The following is a 16,836-nucleotide window of genomic DNA, read 5'->3' as shown; positions in this document are numbered from 1 at the left end:
GGAGTCTGCTATAGACCACCAGACCAGGGGGATGAGGTGGACGAGGCTTTCTTCTGGCAACTAGCAGAAGTTGCTAGATCACAGGCCCTGGTTCTCATGGGAGACTTTAATCACCCTGATATCTGCTGGGAGAGCAATACAGCGGTGCACAGGCAATCCAGGAAATTTTTGGAAAGCGTAGGGGACAATTTCCTGGTGCAAGTGCTGGAGGAACCAACTAGGGGCAAAGCTTTTCTTGACCTGCTGCTCACAAACAGGGAAGAACTAGTAGGGGAAGCAAAAGTGGATGGGAACCTGGGAGGCAGTGACCATGAGATGGTCGAGTTCAGGATCCTGACACAAGGAAGAAAGGAGAGCAGCAGAATATGGACCCTGGACTTCAGAAAAGCAGACTTTAACTCCCTCAGGGAACAGATGGGCAGGATCCCCTGGGAGAATAACATGAAGGGCAAAGGAGTCCAGGAGAGCTGGCTGTATTTTAAAGAATCCTTATTGAGGTTGCAGGAACAAACCATCCCGATGTGTAGAAAGAATAGTAAATATGGCAGGCGACCAGCTTGGCTAAACAGTGAAATCCTTGCTGATCTTAAATGCAAAAAAGAAGCTTATAAGAAGTGGAAGATTGGACAAATGACCAGGGAGGAGTATAAAAATATTGCTCAGGCGTGCAGGAGTGAAATCAGGAAGGCCAAATCACACTTGGAGTTGCAGTTAGCAAGAGATGTTAAGAGTAACAAGAAGGGTTTCTTCAGGTATGTTAGCAACAAGAAGAAAATCAAGGAAAGTGTGGGCCCCTTACTGAATGAGGGAGGCAACCTAGTGACCGAGGATGTGGAAAAAGCTAATGTACTCAATGATTTTTTTGCCTCTGTCTTCACGCACAAGGTCAGCTCCCAGATTGCTGCACTGGGCAGTACAGCATGGGGAGAAGGTGACCAGCCCTCTGTGGAGAAAGAAGTGGTTCGGGACTATTTAGAAAAACTGGACGTGCACAAGTCCATGGGGCCGGATGCGCTGCATCCGAGGGTGCTAAAGGAGTTGGCGGGTGAGATTGCAGAGCCATTAGCCATTATTTTTGAAAACTCATGGCGATCGGGGGAGGTCCCAGATGACTGGAAAAAGGCTAATGTAGTGCCCATCTTTAAAAAAGGGAAGAAGGAGGATCCGGGGAACTACAGGCCAGTCAGCCTCACCTCAGTCCCTGGAAAAATTATGGAGCAGGTCCTCAAGGAATCAATTATGAAACATTTAGAGGAGAGGAAAGTGATCAGGAACAGTCAGCATGGATTCACGAAGGGGAAGTCGTGCCTGACTAACCTAATTGCCTTCTATGATGAGATAACTGGCTCTGTGGATGAGGGGAAAGCAGTGGATGTGTTATTTCTTGACTTTAGCAAAGCTTTTGATACTGTCTCCCACCGTATTCTTGCCACCAAGTTAAAGAAGTATGGGCTGGATGAATGGACTGTAAGGTGGATAGAAAGCTGGCTAGATCGTCGGGCTCAACGGGTAGTGATCAATGGCTCCATGTCTAGTTGGCAGCCAGTTTCAAGTGGAGTGCCCCAAGGGTCGGTCCTGGGGCCGGTTTTGTTTAATATCTTTATTAATGATCTGGAGGATGGTGTGGACTGCACTCTCAGCAAGTTTGCAGATGACACTAAACTAGGAGGCGTGGTAGATACACTAGAGGGTAGGGATCGGATACAGAGGGACCTAGACAAATTAGAGGATTGGGCAGAAAAAAACCTGATGAGGTTCAACAAGGACAAGTGCAGAGTCCTGCACTTAGGACGGAAGAATCCCATGCACTGCTACAGACTAGGGACCGAATGGCTAGGTAGCAGTTCTGCTGAAAAGGACCTAGGGGTCACAGTGGACGAGAAGCTGGATATGAGTCAACAGTGTGCTCTTGTTGCCAAGAAGGCTAACGGCATTTTGGACTGTATAAGTAGGGGCATTGCCAGCAGATCGAGGAACGTGATCGTTCCCCTTTATTCGACATTGGTGAGGCCTCATCTGGAATACTGTGTCCAGTTTTGGGCCCCACACTACAAGAAGGATGTGGAAAAATTGGAAAGAGTCCAGCGGAGGGCAACAAAAATGATTAGGGGTCTGGAGCACATGCCTTATGAGGAGAGGCTGAGAGAACTGGGATTGTTTAGTCTCCAGAAGAGAAGAATGAGGGGGGATTTGATAGCAGCCTTCAACTACCTGAAGGGGGGTTCCAAAGAGGATGGAGCTCGGCTGTTCTCAGTGGTGGCAGATGACAGAACAAGGAGCAATGGTCTCAAGTTGCAGTGGGGGAGGTCCAGGTTGGATATCAGGAAAAACTATTTCACTAGGAGGGTGGTGAAACACTGGAATGCGTTACCTAGGGAGGTGGTGGAGTCTCCTTCCTTGGAGGTTTTTAAGGCCCGGCTTGACAAAGCCCTGGCTGGGATGATTTAGCTGGGAATTGGTCCTGCTTTGAGCAGGGGGTTGGACTAGATGACCTCTTGAGGTCCCTTCCAACTCTGATATTCTATGATTCTATGATTCTATGATGAGAACTAGTGTAAATAAATAAATAATTAGCATAATCACCTGCTATTCTAATAGTTCATTTAGTGTTAAAAGGACCTAAATATTACACGGTAGAAAGCAAAAATATATTGTAATATCCTCAATACAGATTTTATTAAACACAATAAAAAGACTATTTTTGTACGATGCTTTTTAAAAAAAACCCTGTTCACTTCTAGGGTATCTAATTTTCAGAGAAAAGCCATTAACATTATTAGGCAAAATTAAAAAGCAATAGACCTACTCAGAGGGGTCTTCTGATAGGTCTTCCCCTCTGAATTACAATCAGGACTGTCTTGCTGCAACAGATTCATTCTCTGTCCCAAAATGTAGCAAAACTGTTAGTCTAACAAGGCTGAGCACCAGCAACAAACAATCTGGTGCATGGCGAACCCTCCTACCATAGCCAGTGTGCATCAGACTGTTTACTGCACTGACCTCTTTTGTTGAAATTGAGGGGCTCAACGTTATTGTGTTACAATGAAATATTCCTCATTACACTCCCCTTTTAAATGGGATTGCTGTCTGGGCAGATCAGAGATATTTTTTAATCTAAGCCTCCACACTGTTCATTTTAATTCTAGAAAAGGCTACAAAACAATTTAATCTTCCAAAAGTCAATACTATTAATATAGACTCTTGCACTGCTTTGACAGTGAAGTTATTGTTCTGAAGGGGCACTCGGCTGCTGCTGCCAGTGCCATCTTTTGAAGATGTAAAACCAAGATCCGGACTGCTTGCGGACAGGAAAAGTCCCCTGGCACCTTCTGAATGACTAGGGATTCCAAATCCATTATCCAGGGTTAATTACAACTCAAGTAATTATATTCTGCTTACTGAACTTACCTTGGTAGTTTCAAAGGGCTACGGATGGTGGTGGTGTTCTTCACTCCCTGTTCTAAGTTGTGGTGTACTATGGTTGTACGCAGTTAAACAGTTGTTGCTTTTCACCCCTACAAGTTAGAGGCGTGATTCCCAGCTAGCATGGGCAGTGGTGGCACAGGCTAGCTGTCCGAAGTATGTACTCATGGGGTTCAGGCAGGTTTGTACTTGGGGTGGCTAGCCCATGCTGCCATTACCACTGCCCCTATTACCACAGCTACACTGCTATTTTTAGGGTGCTAGCTCAGTTGACAGCTAGTGCATGTATGTCTGTGTGAGCTGGGAATCACACCTCTAGCTCATAGCGTAGATGTAGCTTTACAGGAGTGAGAAAAATATTCTATCAAGCCATTGCTTACTTCCCAGGGGGGACTGTGAGGTTTAATTGTGTAAAGTGCTTTGAAAGGCTCAGATAAAACATGCTAAAGAAGTGCAACACATTATCATTATCCTCAGTCCAAGGCATGAGCACACATTTCAAGCAGAAGGAATAATATAAACCATGGAATCGTAGCCCCATCGAAGAGTTAGTGAGACCTACAATAAGGTAAATAACTTACTCCCTGTTTCAGTTCTTCCTCCTAAAGAAAAATTGGATCATCAGAGTTAGATTAGCCAGGATTTAAGTGAAGAAGAGAAAAATAAATGCAAACTTGGGAACAAGATTAGAAGTCCTGGATTAACTAACACGGGCCTGGTGCACTTGCACAGACCCCTGATCGTTGGGGAAACCCCCCACCCCAAAGAACCGACAGGCAGGAAGGGGGCAAGGTGGTGTGTCATGGGGGGAGGGTCCCTCTGCATGCTGTGGTGAGAGCCAATGGGCCAGAGCAGGGAGCTGGGTCAGCCCCATGGGACAGGAACCATTATAGGATGAGTGAGTGGTGGGCTCACTCTCCAACAGCCCCTGGGGCCCTCGGCCTCCAGGGGCAGGACCTGACCTCCCTCTCAGGACTTCTCATCCCTCAGGGACAGGACCCCACCTCCCCGGGGTCAGGGAAGATTGAGGAGCCATCAATTACCATAGGGCACATGGCCCCAAAAACTCCCTAGATTGTCTGCAATGAAGCACATTGGGGTCATACTCTACTTAGAGTGGATAGTCATCCTCCCCATTCTAATTATAGTACAACTTCTTTGTATCTGAAAAATGCCCTGAGGCTGACCACCCCCATAACTCAAGACAGAGCATGACCCTTGAGCCAAAACTCAGTTCTAGACAACCATAATACTGATACTTCAGCGCAAAGGGCATCCGTATTGGAGGCTGTACATTCCACACCAGTTCCTCTCCACCTCCCTGCCCATTCTCTTCCACAGAAGTTTGTGTTTTTCTTGAAGAAGGAAATATACGTCTAAAATGTCCCTGGCTGAAGGGAAAACTACACCACTTTGAGGGGGCCTATTTCCCTGCTGGGAAGGCCCATTTTCAATAGTGTGCTAGCTCTGATGGGTCATGCAGGATTTAAAGGGCCAGAAGGATAATGCCCCTTTTGCAACTTGGGAAGGTAAAAAGGCATTTTTCAGCTTTCTTTTCTAGTCTTAGAAATACATTTGTATATTGCTATCTGCATTTTTGAAATGGGATCCTTCAGGAAAGTGCTTTCTTTCTTAGTGTATTTTACATGGGATTTTTTTCCTTTTTAGTGAAAAGGACCAAGTACTGTTAAGAAGATCCTTCCAAAGTCCTATAGTCAGAGGGGCTGTGTTGTCAAATGGCTTCATTGGATAGAATGACTAATGAAAGGAACAAAGCTAAAGGAACTAGAAAAACTGCTCTGTACCATCAGCCAGGATAGGAGGCTATACAGTGTTGGCGTAGCTATTTACCACTGGGGATTAATTATTTTGTTGCCTTCTATACATCCACCTTTTCTATATTCAATATGTTTTCAGCAGAGCAAACTATAAATAAACCAGAAACTGAGTATGTCATGAAAACCTCTGTTGTAATGATCTTTGTATGGCTGCTCCAGAACCTGATCGACCAGCATTGCTGGATCTCTTCTCACTAATTAGCAAGGTAGTACTGCACCACAGTGGGCTTTGTTTGCATATTCAAGTGAATTTCAATTATTTTTCAGTAATACTTAGTCTACTATACTGCTTTCAAGTGTTGTCCAATTCATTTAGTGGTAGGATGACAACAAAGATATGGTGTTAATACAGGAACAGTATCAATTGGGTACATTATTGATCCTGAAAACCTGTGTTTTATAGTGGCAAAAGCTAAGAGAGAAAATTGATGGGAAACAAAGCTTTTGTAGGAGGAAATATTCAAGTTCTGTAGTATTTTATTAATATGATGAATCTCTCTTTCCTATGTGACACTCCTTGACTGGCCCCTGTCCATTTCCTTTGACTTTCAAGTGGAGCACCTTACCTTCAGTAGTTTCATGAGGCCTTCTAACTGTACCATCAGCTCTCTCCGACTTTCCTGGAGAGCAGACATCCTCTGTTCGAGCTCATCCTTCCGCTGCCTGAAAAATAAGTTAGGATCAGAGCTAATACTTCATAGAGTCAGCTTTACAATTTCTGAACTGCATCATTTTTTCAGGTCAACTGTGGAGAGTATATTAGGCTATTGGAAAGTGAACACATTCTCTGAATTCAATATAATGCCCAGAAATCAGGGGAGATTGAGAAACTAGGAAGTTCCTTCAAGTTAAGAGTATACAAAGGGCTCAGTATGTTGGCTGGGGTAAAATAAGTACTGACACTCTCTCCCCAAACACCAAATGAGGAAGAATTTTTCAGATTCACACAAGTTAGCTTACATTTGGGAGAATGTTAGGAGAGGACTTCAGGACATGAGAGTCTGGCAGGATTATTGACACTGGACAAGTAGAGATGGGAAAGCCCAAGAGAATTCAGAAATTCAGCCAGAACAGCAGAGAGATGTGGTTTTTCAGAGGCTGGAGTCCAAGCTATTACATGTTTTCAGTTTTAATTCTTTTGAAAATAGCTTTTGATGCTGCAAGCCAAATTCTATGCTCATTTATGACCGTGTAAATCCTGAGTAACTCCATGCATGTTGATGAGGTTACTCCAGCCTTAAGCCCATGTAACATGGAACAGATTTTGATTCTGTACAAGTACAACCTATGGTAATCTAAGCAGGAGAATGTGGTGTAATTCTGCCTTCAACTATACAAGTCCAACTCTCACTGACGGCTGTGGAAGTTACACCCATATAACAGAGGGTTGAATCAGGCCTATGGTATATACATAATCAGATTTTGGGGAGGTCTCTGTCATATTTAACCTGTAGCTGCTGCCCCCTGCAAGTTACAATATCATTGACAATATTATTTTAAAAAGTCATATTTTAGATTAGGTGATATTTTATACACTCTTTCTACTATATTTTTATATCATATCTATATATAAAAAACATAATGAAAGATGGTATTGAATGCATGTAAATTGGTGTTTTTGTCCTACTTCTCCAAAATTGAGGAAGGTAGAAGTCAGCAATGTTAAATATATTTCCTGGATATTAAAAGCCAGACTGTGAGCCCTTTAACCACAATGAAGAAGTTACTCACACAAACAGCACCATTGACTTCTATGGGCATGAGTTATTGCTCACCAATACGAGTAGATTTGGCCCTAACATACCAAGGCTTTGTTTATTCTTCTAGAAGATTCATATATTTTCTACTTGAAATTTCCTGTGCTTGGATTTTCCCCTGAGTATCTAATGGTTGGAAAAGCTGTGAATTGCGGAAAGGAAAGTGGGTTTAAGAGATTACAAACAAAAACAAGAGAAGTTATCCACCTAATTCAAACTGGCATATCCTAGAAAAGGTCTCAGTGTCTACTCATGTTGTTTTTTAGATTCATTGCACAGGGAAAGAAGCATTATGTTTTGTATGCTATCACTTGACATACCCTTTTCATGCGCATTTCATCAACTGCACTCTGGAGCTGTGCTTAGAAATGAAGTTAATTCTATATCCTGTCATGAGAAGGTGGATTATATGCAAGTCCCATATTGAGGCATCTGAATAAATGAAACAGTACCAACCCTAATTGGGCATGTGTTGTGGGTGTAGGGAAAAGAGAACTTCCATTCTTAGTGAACTGATCTATATTTTCTGCTATCTGTGCTATTTTGTAGATTGTAAGGGCTACATTTTCATAATTCATTGCTTCAGGAACACCTGCATTGCAGTTAACTGTGTTTGTATGCATATTTTATGGGCACACCTCAGGATATATGTCTACACTAAACTTTTTATACCTAGAGTTAGTTGATTGACAGTTATCTTAAGTTACATTTGTGTAGGCTAATGCAAATACTCCCCCCATGGTACTGCCAGTTAATAAGCTGGGGAGTGTCCATGCTGGCATTTACAAAAGTGTTAAGTACCTCAAGTAACTGGCAATCAATTAACTCCAGATAAAAGAAATCTAGTGCAGACATATCCTTAGTTTTGAAACTTTATCTTCACAATTTAATAATGGACAGAAATAAATGATCAAGGGTCAAATTCTGCTCTCATTTATACCAGAAGAAATTGGGAATTCCTCAAAACCAGAAAAGAATCTGACGCTAAATATTCTGGAGAATGGTTTCATTGAAAAATTGAGGGTCATGTAAAATTCAGCTGTGGGTAAACAGACAGGTGGCCAGAGATATGTCTTAAGTGTGGAGATCAAATGCAAAAAGTATAAACATAAGGCAGAAAATCACTGCAAGGGACATTAGATGTGTTCTACAAATCTGCAAAACTCCAACATTTCTTGATGTTATAAAACCCAAATTGTCCTAAACCATAATTGCTCCAAGTTCCAAAGTCAATGGGCTACATCCTTAGCTGGAGTAAATCACTGTGGCTCCACTGACTACCTTGCAGTTCTGCTGATTTATACTAGCTAAAGGTCTCACCCAATATCTTGTTTAATGTACTGGAATTTGGGATTTTGCCAAAATGGCACAAACAGTTAAAGGAAACCCTTTTTACTCTTAGCTGATGAGCATTAATCTGAACACATGCAAAGCAGTATTGACACACAGATTTAAAGTTATCTGATGACTCTGACACAATATATTAAAACAGGGAAGATATCTCATTTGACAGAACCCAGTATTGGTGCCTTAAGGCCATCCAGTGTCAGGAAATTTAAACTAGGCTATTATGTTTTAAATCTGTGCTGCAAAATTCAATAGAATTAAACTGCTAATGCTACATCAATAGCTGGATTTAAAAAAAATTAAAATGAACTTGATTTGTCAACTGATAGTAAATTAATATAATTTAAACATGTTTACAATAGATTTTAGGTGTGATGCATAGGAGCTACATGAATAGTATATTCTGATGACATTCAATTCTTATTTCTGAAGCTTGTGCTGAATGTCACTTGCCCAGCAGCAGAAGGTAATTCTCTAGGCTACTACACTAGGTATCTAGAGTCATTACAGAGGCAAATCAGTCATAAGAAGAAAGCATTTCTGTTTCCAACTAGATTATCTTAAGATCATATTGCAAATGTAATTATTAGCAAAACAAAGATTTATTTTTAGGGTAAAAGAGGCTAAAAAATTAAAATCATACAGCATCTGTAAACAAAGATTTTTCTGCACAGTTTCATCCTAAGATTTCCTTCAGATATCAGCTGGCTGTCAAATGGTACCAGCAACAGGTTAATGCATGAAGGAAAGCTGCAAGGAAATCCTCTCTTATCTTGTGGGCTCTAAAATCTACTCTATTGAAAAGGTAATATGAAAGTTTTAACTGGAGAGGAAGCACTTATACATACTCTATTCTCTGTATACAGGAACTAGTTTTAAATTATTCTCATCTGATGTTCAGTCTGGCTCTCACACTGTGCTCTTCAGGATTGGTACATTCACTTTGGACGGTGTTTATACCGAAGCTGACCACTGTGACAATCTGGTCAACTGTCCTTGTAGCTGAAACAGCCAAGAGTTTCTCGGTCGTTGAAGCAAAAATGACCAATGGAACCTTGCAAAAGGGCCATTCCATTCCTAGCTCTCACCCTATAGGATGCTCCATGGCTCTAAGGGAGCCTGAGGATCTGGCCCAAAAAGGTGTTTTTTTTTTGGTAGAAGTATTTGCTCTGAAATAGCATCATTTCCCCCCCACATGATTACGATACGGTGTTATTTATACATATTGGGGCAAGACATGGTTCCTGTTCCCAAAGAGCTTATAACCTAAATACCTGATCTGACATCACTTACACACATGCTTAATTTTAGGCACATGAGTAGTAAACGGGACTACTCATATGTGAAATTTTAAGCATATACTTCATTGTGTTCACAGTCAAGGCCTATACTGAATCTAAATTAAACAGAAACAAAATTACATTGTTCATTTAAAAAAACAAAAGGAACAATGATGGAACAGGAATATTTTATGTATTTACCCTTATCTACACAAATCTGTTTCCAGGAATTCTTCATGGCATATACACCTACCTCAGGAGTCGGAGCTCTGCGAGGAGAGTGGGGTTCTGTTGTGCCTTCTCTGGTGTGGGCTGAGATGCCTGCTCATGTTCAAGCCGCAGCCTCTGGATCTCCTGTAAGATTTCTCTTGGGGGAGGATAGTAAGTAAAAGACTAAAGGTCAGTGCATTTCCATAGAACCAGCCTAAAACATCACTATTAGAATAAGGACTGTCTGTAGCTCTGAACCAATAAGGATACCATGATTAGGCTCCAAACACCAGAACATCTCAGCTTTAGTGAAACAGTCATCACTGGAACAGATTTGCTGATGTTTGCTATAGTCATAGAAAAGGAGCATTTCTGCAAGACCTTCATAAAACAGACCATAAAATTAGAGCCTGAATTTCAGATGCTCTCTGTAGAAAGCAGGGACATAGATCCTGTTTGGCTCAACTAACGAATTCCTCACCCTCATTCTCTCATGTGAATATTCTATACTCCACATGAAATCAATAGAAACTAGAATAATATCTGTCCTGTCTTCTACATCAATCAGGCACACACCGTTTGCACTTTTAAAAATGCTTTTAATTTAACTATGGATCTGAGAGACAGCAGCTCTTCAGGGGAAAGTACATTTAATAGGATTTACTAGAACGGAATCGATGTATAAGAGTGCTAACAGAGCTGCAGAGCTTTGCTGAAGAGGGGTGAAGCTTATTGATGCTAATGACAGACTCTTTCTTCATTACACTTTGGTGGGCATCAGATACAGTACTCAGAAAGCAGACTTGAGCTATGAAAGATAAATTAACACTAGAGCTGGTGGAATTATACTACAGTGACAGAAGGTATCGCAGAAGTCTGCGATAGAAAGGCATCTGTTTTTGGCCAGTCCTTATCTACCCAACAGTAAAAGCAGAGAACATAGAACAAAGCTCTGCATGACGACATAAGTTACTGTTCAGTGATTGTGGGTCTGACATACAGGGCCAGATCCTCAGCTGGTGTAAATCAATGTAGCTCCACTAAAATCAATGAAACTAGGCTGACTTACTCCAATTGGGTATCTGGCCCCTAATTCCAAAGACTTCCCATTGCCTGTCTCCCAATTTCAGCTATGTCTGTATGAAAAGCCCAATTTTCTGCTAGGTTTTTTTTTTTTTTTTTTACAATCACCGCTTCTTTTATTTATCACACACAGATTGTGTTTTGGATATTTTTATTTTCTTCTCTATAAATAGAAACAGGGCACCAAAGATTTTTTGGTTTTAGAATCAGAATGGGGTTTTTATTTTTAACCCCACAGCATGTAACCATGTACTTTTCAAAACACAGGCTGATTCTGTAATGCCTTAAGAGTGGCTCACCACAATTTTGCCACAAGTATATTAGTACTGGCTATTTAGACAACCAGTCTCCCATCCTGATAAATAGATAGATCTAGATCTAGACAGAGCACATAGACAAAAACAAGCGAGAAGAAATGTTAAAAACAAACAGATGTACATTGTGTGGTACTAAACAAAGGCAGGCATTTTCTGGAGACTCTTACCGGTTCTTGTTTTCAAGTTCTGCAATCAGCTGTCTTTGTTGCTTATTTGCGTCAATGGTGAAAGAGATATCTGAGGCACCTCTCTGCTGACCCTGCTGCTGCTGTTGCTGCTGCTGAGAGAGAGTTTGGCTGCATTATTAAAAATGTCCATGCACTCATCCGCACCTAAAAGTGTGATCAACGGTTGTTCAATGAAATCTGCTTGCCGATAGCATTATGTTAGATTTGTCAGCCCAGATCCTCAAAGGTATTATTTAGACACCCCGGAGCCTCAATGCCATTGAGGACCTGGGCCCTCTACACTACAAAAATAAATAAATAAATAAAATTAAACAGGTATCCATATTACAGCATGTTCCACCAATGGTGAAACAGCACAATAGTAACAACAGTGTAAGCACTAAGCTAGACAATGCTTGAATGTTTACCACCATGTCATTCCAACTTGCTCCACGGAGCTTTCCAGGAAACACTGATAAAAATGCCTGACCCTATCTGCAGCGGTGGCTTCGCACTGATGAAGCTGCACTGTTACTGGCAGTTGCTATAATACGGCTCCTAATTATTATGCTGTAGACAAGGCTATTGAGACTTGCAACATGAGAAAAAAGGAATTTCCACTCAAATAAAAATGAAGACAAAAATTCATCCCACTTCACCTCCCAAATAAAGGAAAAAACATTTGCTTTCCACTTGTCCCAAGAACCTTTAATTCCTTGAAAGCATAGCAGATTTCTCCATGTTAAATCCTCATTCATCATCCACTTTTCATTCAGACTGCAGTTCAGTGCATGGGTCATGTGACTGAATTTCTGATACACCTTCTACTGACACTTGCAGAAGAGCTGTTCCATAGCGTTTAATGTACAACAGAACCATTTTCCAATTAGGGGATTTCAAACCAATCTCACTACAGATTTGTTGGAGTACTCCCTTTGTTGTGTTTGCCAGCAATAACCAAAAGTCACTGTATTTATTAAAGATATTTTATACAGTGATGCAGTGCAGGGATTAATACAACCATTGGAAGTATCCTAATTAAGAAAGACATCTAAGTACACCTCTACCTCAATATAACGCTATCCTCGGGAGCCAAAAAATCTTACCGTGTTATAGGTGAAACCGCATTATATCGCACTTGCTTTGATCCACCCGAGTGCGCAGCCCCGCCCCCCCGGAGCACTGCTTTACCGCGTTATATCCGAATTTGTGTTATATTGGGTGGTGTTATATCGAGGTAGCGGTGTAATTGTTTTGTCCTCCATGGTGTACAGATAAAGATTTAAAAATTGATCATCTGAGTTAGTGCCCTCAGCTACTGCAAATGGGACTGTCTCTCACTTTAAGGATGATCTGAAGTGTAAACTTTGACACATGGGGCCTAATCTTGAGCATCTCTTCTACAGTGCTTGGCAGATTTAGCCCTCAAAAAGGAAATATATTCCTCTTCTGTCTAGACTCTGTTCCACATAACACCTAGGGAAAACACATTTCTGGTTTTAGTTACTTACTGAATTTTAAAACTTTAGTTTTAATTACCTGTATATTTCCCCACTAATATTCTATCCATCAAGGAAAACTGCAGCACATCCAAGAAGGAGACCTAACAAATGCACTGATATACTGTACAGCTGAGACAGAAATAACTGGGCCCTTTAGTCCTGCATGTCCAGCCTTAGCAATGTCTCTCAGAGGTTTTTTATCTTCCATTTGGCTGCTAAAGTGAGCTTCAGACTTTGTGGTTGCCACATTTTTTCTGAGAGCTCCTGTTCACAGAAGGCCTTTCTTTGCTTTCTCCTTTGCAGTGTATATTTAAAAGACATAGAAAATGTGGTATAATGGTGGGAAGGGGAAAGTTTAGCATATCCATCCAAAGCACATCTGTTTCTTGTGTGTGTAAATACTCTGGCTCCGTAGGGATTCATAGCACTAAGATGCCATGATGATAGCTGCTGTATAGAAAACTCAAACAGACAGATACAGATGACATTTCAGTCTTCAGGAAGGGTTTTCCATCCACACACATAATTAGCAGGGCATTTTGATTGCCTAAAGAATTACCCTCCTTCAGTAATAAGATGAATCAGTTACAGATGAGAGGTTGCCTTAAATTTGAGTGGAGCTGCATTCTGAATCCAACAGTGACTGATTGTCAGGCAATGGATAGTGAGATGATCAGACTGTGTGCATTCCTTCCTGCTGCCCCCCTCCTTCAATGTTGTGAAGTCTTATACGATAGATGGCAAAAAAACATGGGCCAAATTCATCTCCACAGCAGCTCAACTGCCTTCACCTGATTTAAATTTGACCCACAGTTTTAACATGAATAACCTTGCCTTATTTGGCTCTTTTAGCTGACCCCACAGTATATATCTCAAGAGTGAAAATGTGCTTCCTGACATTCTGTACAGAGCTACTTTTCATTTAACTTTCATTTATGCTTCTTTGTTCTATCAAATGCGCTGAGATGGGAAAAAAGTAACTGGGTTGACCTTAGTTATGCCATTTAAGATTTTATATACTTCAATTAGGTTCCTACTTCAATGTCTTAATTCTGAATATAGTAAGTTTTTAGCCTGTCATCCCTTTCTATCCTGTGATTCACAGAGTAGTATAATCATTGCTCTGAAATGAAAATGAGAGCCAAGGCTAATGCAATGGATCATTATAGTCATCCTGTCCAAGATCACTAATTAAAATACTCAGCACTTAAGGCTCTGGTGTTTGAGCTAAGGAATGAAAGAGATTCACCATCTGAGTTTTTACCTTTAAAGTAAATCGCTAACCTATAACCAATGTTAATCTAGGCAATATTTTCCAATCCAGTTTGAATTCAGGGGTCCCAAATTGTCTTCCTGTTTTTGGATTTGGAGATGGTAGAATAATGGTGGGTGAGGGCAGTCAGTTAGTTTCCTTAGTTTGAATTGTTTAAACATCACTAGGTTAATATATATACTCTACATGGTTAACGTAGCTGCAAGAAAGCATTCTTGTTCTTTATTACATAACAATATCCTCCAATAAAATAATCCGTGAACCATCAAGGTTGTCAGATATAAATTTTCTGATCGTGACAAGCCCTTGCACTTCAGAAACAAGAGCAAAAGGAAACTTTTACCGTCCTCCAATTAAAACCACTTACGGATGCAGTAGTCTCTGCTGCCAGTCTCGCTGCATACCTGGCGATCAGTCTGTGCTCTTCGTCTAGCCGGCCTGCACTGTCAAGCATGCTGCTCAGAGTTGGGGTGGGGGAAAAGGAGAGAGGCATCAGTGTTTAGAAAGTACAGTACAGTCACTTTATCATAGTGTCCATAATTTCTCATTCCAGATTTTACAAGAAAAATACCCAGAACTATGTTAAAACATGGGTTTGGCTTCTAACAAATGCTGAATAAATTACAATGAAGGCTGCCCTTAATTAATAAACTACCCTGTTTTGCACACAGGTATTGTCAGGAGGTGAGAAGGCTCAGTTCATCCTGGGTTATGCTGGCTGCTGCATAACCCAGGCATCTCCTGGCAGAAAGTCTGGGTGAACTGAGCCATGGTGGCATAAAGGGCTCATCCGACTCCGTTGAGCGGGAGGGCAGATATGCAGCTGGCCAGCATACAAGCTTCCTCCCTAAGGTGGAACCTCCAAAATGTCTCTACATTCCAAAGGGTTGAATCCCTCCTAGGGTCCAGTAACCCCTGTTGATGCAGGAAGCTGAAATCTGCAGAGACCAGTCAAGTCCAGGGTCACTGATCAGTGTGTGATTTTTATATATTAACTTCATTGAATCATCTAGAAACATAGCAGGTTTCAGCCTCCTCTCTCAGTTTCTGATACTTGGAGGTAAATTTTCAGATCATCATGCGGGGACAAGCCATTGCCCCACAACTTCTATTGATTTTAAAATTAATAACATCCTGCTACCTCTTACAACTATATTAGCCACTACATGTTCAAAAAGAGTTTACTTTGGTCCCTCATTCAGAATATTAACAAAGATTTGTTATTAGGAAAAAAGTATATAAAAAAGTTACTGCTTATATGCTAGAATCACTTTAAAATATCTCAACTGTTTACATTTCTAGGAATATCAAAGGCAAATCAGATCGTTCGCCTTCTAGGCTAGTCACTTGACAAATGTTATTTTAAACGGAGGCCATGTTTTAGTCAAATGATTGCAAAATTAAAAAACTGAAAACCTGTGAATTTTCTAAATAGTTACAACTTTAAAAAGAGTCAAGCAGACCAAAACCACCTAAAAGGAAGAAAGATGAAAATAATGACTTGATCCTAAACAACATCTTCAGAAGCCAAGTTTCAGCTCACAGAGTATTGCTTTTAATTATATAAAAGAGAAAAGAAATAGTAACTCATAATAAAAGGTGTTATATAAGAGTGTCCTGCTTTGGGATGCATTAGAAATTGGAGAGATTCCTACAGCTATATCTCCTACAGTAACACAAGGAACCACAAGCTGCATCTTTTGGTTGGGGGTCTAATGCTTGAAGGATTCCACTGGAAGTTAGAAGCTACGCTTGAAGGATGGTAGTGGCTTGGATTCACTGGTTGGCAGCCTGGAGCCAGAAGCCATATTGAATTGTTCTGACTTGTTGAGGTAATAGTAAGAGAGAAAAGGAAACTTTGTCTTATCGTCAGAATACCAGTGAGACTAACAGAGGGAAGGCTAGAAATTCACCAAAGTGATGAAGAGTTAACCAGAGATGCGTGTTGGGTGAACTAAGCCTTGGTGGCTGACTATTCATTCCACTTCTGATAGTACTAGGAGTAGAAAAGAACTAGTGGTCATTTTAGTTTAGTAAAAATGATGTTTAATTTATTTCACTGTATATACAAGAGATTTATTTCTACTCTCACTTACACCACTGATTGTAATGTACTCTTGGTTTACACGTGTGTGAAGGAAGAACCAAGCTCAAAGTGATTTTCCCTTTTTGATTGTGCAATTGAATTCCCAGTTTATAATCAGCTACGTTTCTTCTACATACCTAATCTACAGAACTCCTATATTACACAAGCAAAAAACAATGACCCCCACCCCAGGGGAATAACTCTCAGCCCCATGAAATTACACAAATCATGTAATAAGGATTAATTTAGTGACAACATAGTTCATTTTCAGTGTTTTTCAATAAGACATCACATTATAACAACTGTGACAAAAGTGGGTATTCCAGCATCAATTGTCATTTGCGTAGAGATTTACAACCATATTATTATAAACCCTGAAAAATCACAGATTATGATGTGGATTGACAGAGTAGCATAAATCTGGAGTGTAGCTAAAAGGATTAATTGAAACAACAATTTTACAAATGAATAAAGTCACTTCAACTTTCTGGTTCTTATAGTTATCTCACTTTATATTAAATGCCTTGGAGCATGCACATACACATAGATGCAT

At 40.6% G+C, this 16,836-nt stretch overlaps 1 protein-coding gene across 29 annotated transcripts in view; it reads right to left on the bottom strand.

Moving 5' to 3' along the window:
* The window catches only part of DTNA (dystrobrevin alpha), a 280,088-nt gene that overhangs the window by 32,971 nt on the left and 230,281 nt on the right, over positions 1-16,836 (bottom strand). For 19 of the 29 annotated variants that reach the window (XM_034762857.1, XM_034762866.1, XM_034762855.1 and 16 more), the window contains 5 exons: positions 14,565-14,652; positions 11,423-11,535; positions 9,899-10,012; positions 5,828-5,924; positions 4,005-4,025 (listed from right to left, as the gene is read on the bottom strand). In XM_034762857.1, coding sequence (XP_034618748.1) covers positions 4,005-4,025; positions 5,828-5,924; positions 9,899-10,012; positions 11,423-11,535; positions 14,565-14,652 — 433 coding nt within the window. The remainder of the gene's footprint in view (positions 1-4,004; positions 4,026-5,827; positions 5,925-9,898; positions 10,013-11,422; positions 11,536-14,564; positions 14,653-16,836) is intronic. The other 10 variants (XM_034762867.1, XM_034762876.1, XM_034762879.1 and 7 more) reach the window with 3 other exon arrangements.

This window comes from Trachemys scripta, chromosome 2 (genome assembly GCF_013100865.1).
Source record: "Trachemys scripta elegans isolate TJP31775 chromosome 2, CAS_Tse_1.0, whole genome shotgun sequence".
NCBI lineage: Eukaryota > Metazoa > Chordata > Testudines > Emydidae > Trachemys > Trachemys scripta.
Note: the sequence above shows the minus strand (reverse complement) of the source record. Positions and strands in the feature narration are given on the sequence as shown.